Source organism: Vitis riparia, chromosome 13 (assembly GCF_004353265.1).
Source record: "Vitis riparia cultivar Riparia Gloire de Montpellier isolate 1030 chromosome 13, EGFV_Vit.rip_1.0, whole genome shotgun sequence".
NCBI lineage: Eukaryota > Viridiplantae > Streptophyta > Magnoliopsida > Vitales > Vitaceae > Vitis > Vitis riparia.
The window spans coordinates 5617513-5619576 of record NC_048443.1 but is presented as its reverse complement, the minus strand read 5'-3'; the positions used below and the strand labels follow the sequence as shown (position 1 = coordinate 5619576).

General features: G+C 37.1%; 1 protein-coding gene across 1 annotated transcript; it reads right to left on the bottom strand.

Moving 5' to 3' along the window:
* Positions 1-483: 483 nt before the first annotated feature.
* Positions 484-2064, bottom strand: LOC117927817 (two-component response regulator ORR9-like). Its single transcript, XM_034847506.1, has 5 exons — positions 1714-2064; positions 1518-1615; positions 1343-1420; positions 1104-1174; positions 484-996 (listed from the first exon to the last, which is right to left on the bottom strand). Exons 1-5 carry the CDS (start codon positions 1814-1816, stop codon positions 702-704), a joined length of 645 nt encoding a protein of 214 aa, XP_034703397.1. The 5' UTR covers positions 1817-2064; the 3' UTR covers positions 484-701.

The window sequence follows — 2064 nt, the reverse complement described above, 5'->3', positions numbered from 1 at the left end:
TCCCATCAGTGCACAAGTTGTTGCTAACAAGTCCAATACTAAAAGACAATTAATCTAGGTTTTCATTCCCCTCTACCATATCTTCATCAAATCTTCAACATGACTTTTTCTTGATTGCTCCAATGTAATCTTTTTACCGCACCATACTCAAAATTAAATCTTAAATTATGTTATCATAAAACCCTAAATTTAGCCAAACTTTAGATTAAAACCTATAAAATTGCTATTGGCCATTGATCACCAAATCACCCAATATATTCAAAAGCTTACCAAAGGAAGATCCTCCACACATGCCTTTCCTTTTAAGTCCACAATGATAGTGGATGACTTTAGATATGATTCTCTAATTGGATTTTCATTATGAAGATTTAGGAATGAAGAAAGGTGGGAAATTTGATTTGAAGTCCTGCAAATATGATAGCTATGAGTTCACCATACCCTTTCGTATTGGACTAGCTAAAAGAAAAGGTGTCACATGTTAGGTTTTATGAGGCAAAAAATTGAATGAATCATCTTTTCTAGTTTCTTGTTAATTTACATATCATTTCTGAATATCATGAACTAGCCCTCTTAATGAATCTCTTCTTTTGAACCATTATGGCCAAGGTTTAAGAAGGAGAAAACAAAGACAAAAAAAAAATGGAGATTGTTGAGGGAGTTTTCCAACTTCTACTTCAAGGAAGAAGAAAAACTATGTGTAATCAGACCACTTCCAAGCCATTAAATCTGGCTCTTGTTCTATCATGAGAGAGGCTCTCTTCCACATTCTTTCTCTTGTTACTGCTCAATTCTTCTTCTTCTTCTTCTTCTTCTTCTTCTTCTTCTTCCTCTTCTTCTTCTTCCTCTTCTTCTTCTTCTTCTTCCTCCTCCTCCTCCTCCTCCTCCTCGTCCTCCTCCTCCCTAGCTTTTCCCTTCAGTAGATGGGGTCTAAGCTTGTTCACATCTGATAATTGAACAGGTTTCAGGAAGAAATCTTCTGCTCCTTCTTCCAAACATCTGATAAATACCCATCAAACATTCTCATATTAGAAATTGAATCAACAAAATTTCATTTCTTTTGGATGAGAAGAATTCAATTCCAAGATATTCAATAGTTTTCTCACCTGTTAATCCTTGAAGGGATGTTCTCAGAGGACATGATCACAACTGGTATGTCTTTCAGAGATGTAGACTCCTGCAGATTCACATGAATTTAGACTTCAGTTTGGCTTCAAAATTGGTAACTTTCCCAAGTCCCAATCAGTGGAAAATATGAAGTTTTCACACTGATCTGGATGTTGTCCATGAGAAAGCTGCAAGATCAAAGAAATTTGAAAGCTAAGATCAAAATGAGAGATCTTACCTTAATCTTTCTGAGGAGATCATAGCCAGTCATCCCAGGCATACAATAGTCTGTAATGATCAAATTCACTTCCATTTCCTGTAACACAACCAAGGAGGAAAGGAAAATTAACATTCAGCTGAAAACCCTGAAGAGAAAATGATTGAATTGAAAGAAATTGAGTGAGAAATTATACCTGGCTTGGACAAAGAGAGGGAGGGCTTAGATTTCTCTGCTCAGCCTCTTGCAAACCCAGAAATTCCAGGGCCTTGCTCCCAGAATCCACAGCAGTAACTGTCCAAAAGACCCCCACAAAAACATCAGCAATCAAAACCCAAAAGTAAAAAAGAAATCAACCAACAAAAAAGCACCCAATCTTCTCATCAGCACACCTTGATAAGAAGAGGTTTTGAGGAGCTTCTCAATCAGCTTTCTATCTATGATGCTGTCATCAACAGCTAGAACATGGAACTGAGCTTCTGTGGCCATACCCATTGCACTATTTTACCAAAAAAGCAAAAAGCCAAGGAAGAAGACAGGTGTGAAGATGAAGAAAAGAGAGAATGAGAGGTGAACACACAAGTGGAGGTGAAGTTTGTGGATATATATTTGAACCCATCTTGCTAGAAAATCGAATCCCCACTGAAATCTGACAGTTTGGAAAGCAAGATCCGACAGATTTCATCCAGAATCTTGAGGATCTTCTTGGTTGATTTTTCAATTGGTGAACAAACAATGAAGTT

What these genes read in the sequence shown, in the direction of transcription:
- LOC117927817 (XM_034847506.1), bottom strand. Translation starts at nt 1,816, where the DNA reads ATGGGTATGGCCACAGAAGCTCAGTTCCATGTTCTAGCTGTTGATGAC. An exon ending in CAAAACCTCTTCTTATCAAG is followed by an intron (nt 1,616 to 1,713) that starts GTGTGCTGATGA and finishes TCTTTTGGACAG; the next exon opens with TTACTGCTGTGGATTCTGGG. An exon ending in ATCTCCTCAGAAAGATTAAG is followed by an intron (nt 1,175 to 1,342) that starts GTAAGATCTCTC and finishes GTGAATCTGCAG; the next exon opens with GAGTCTACATCTCTGAAAGA.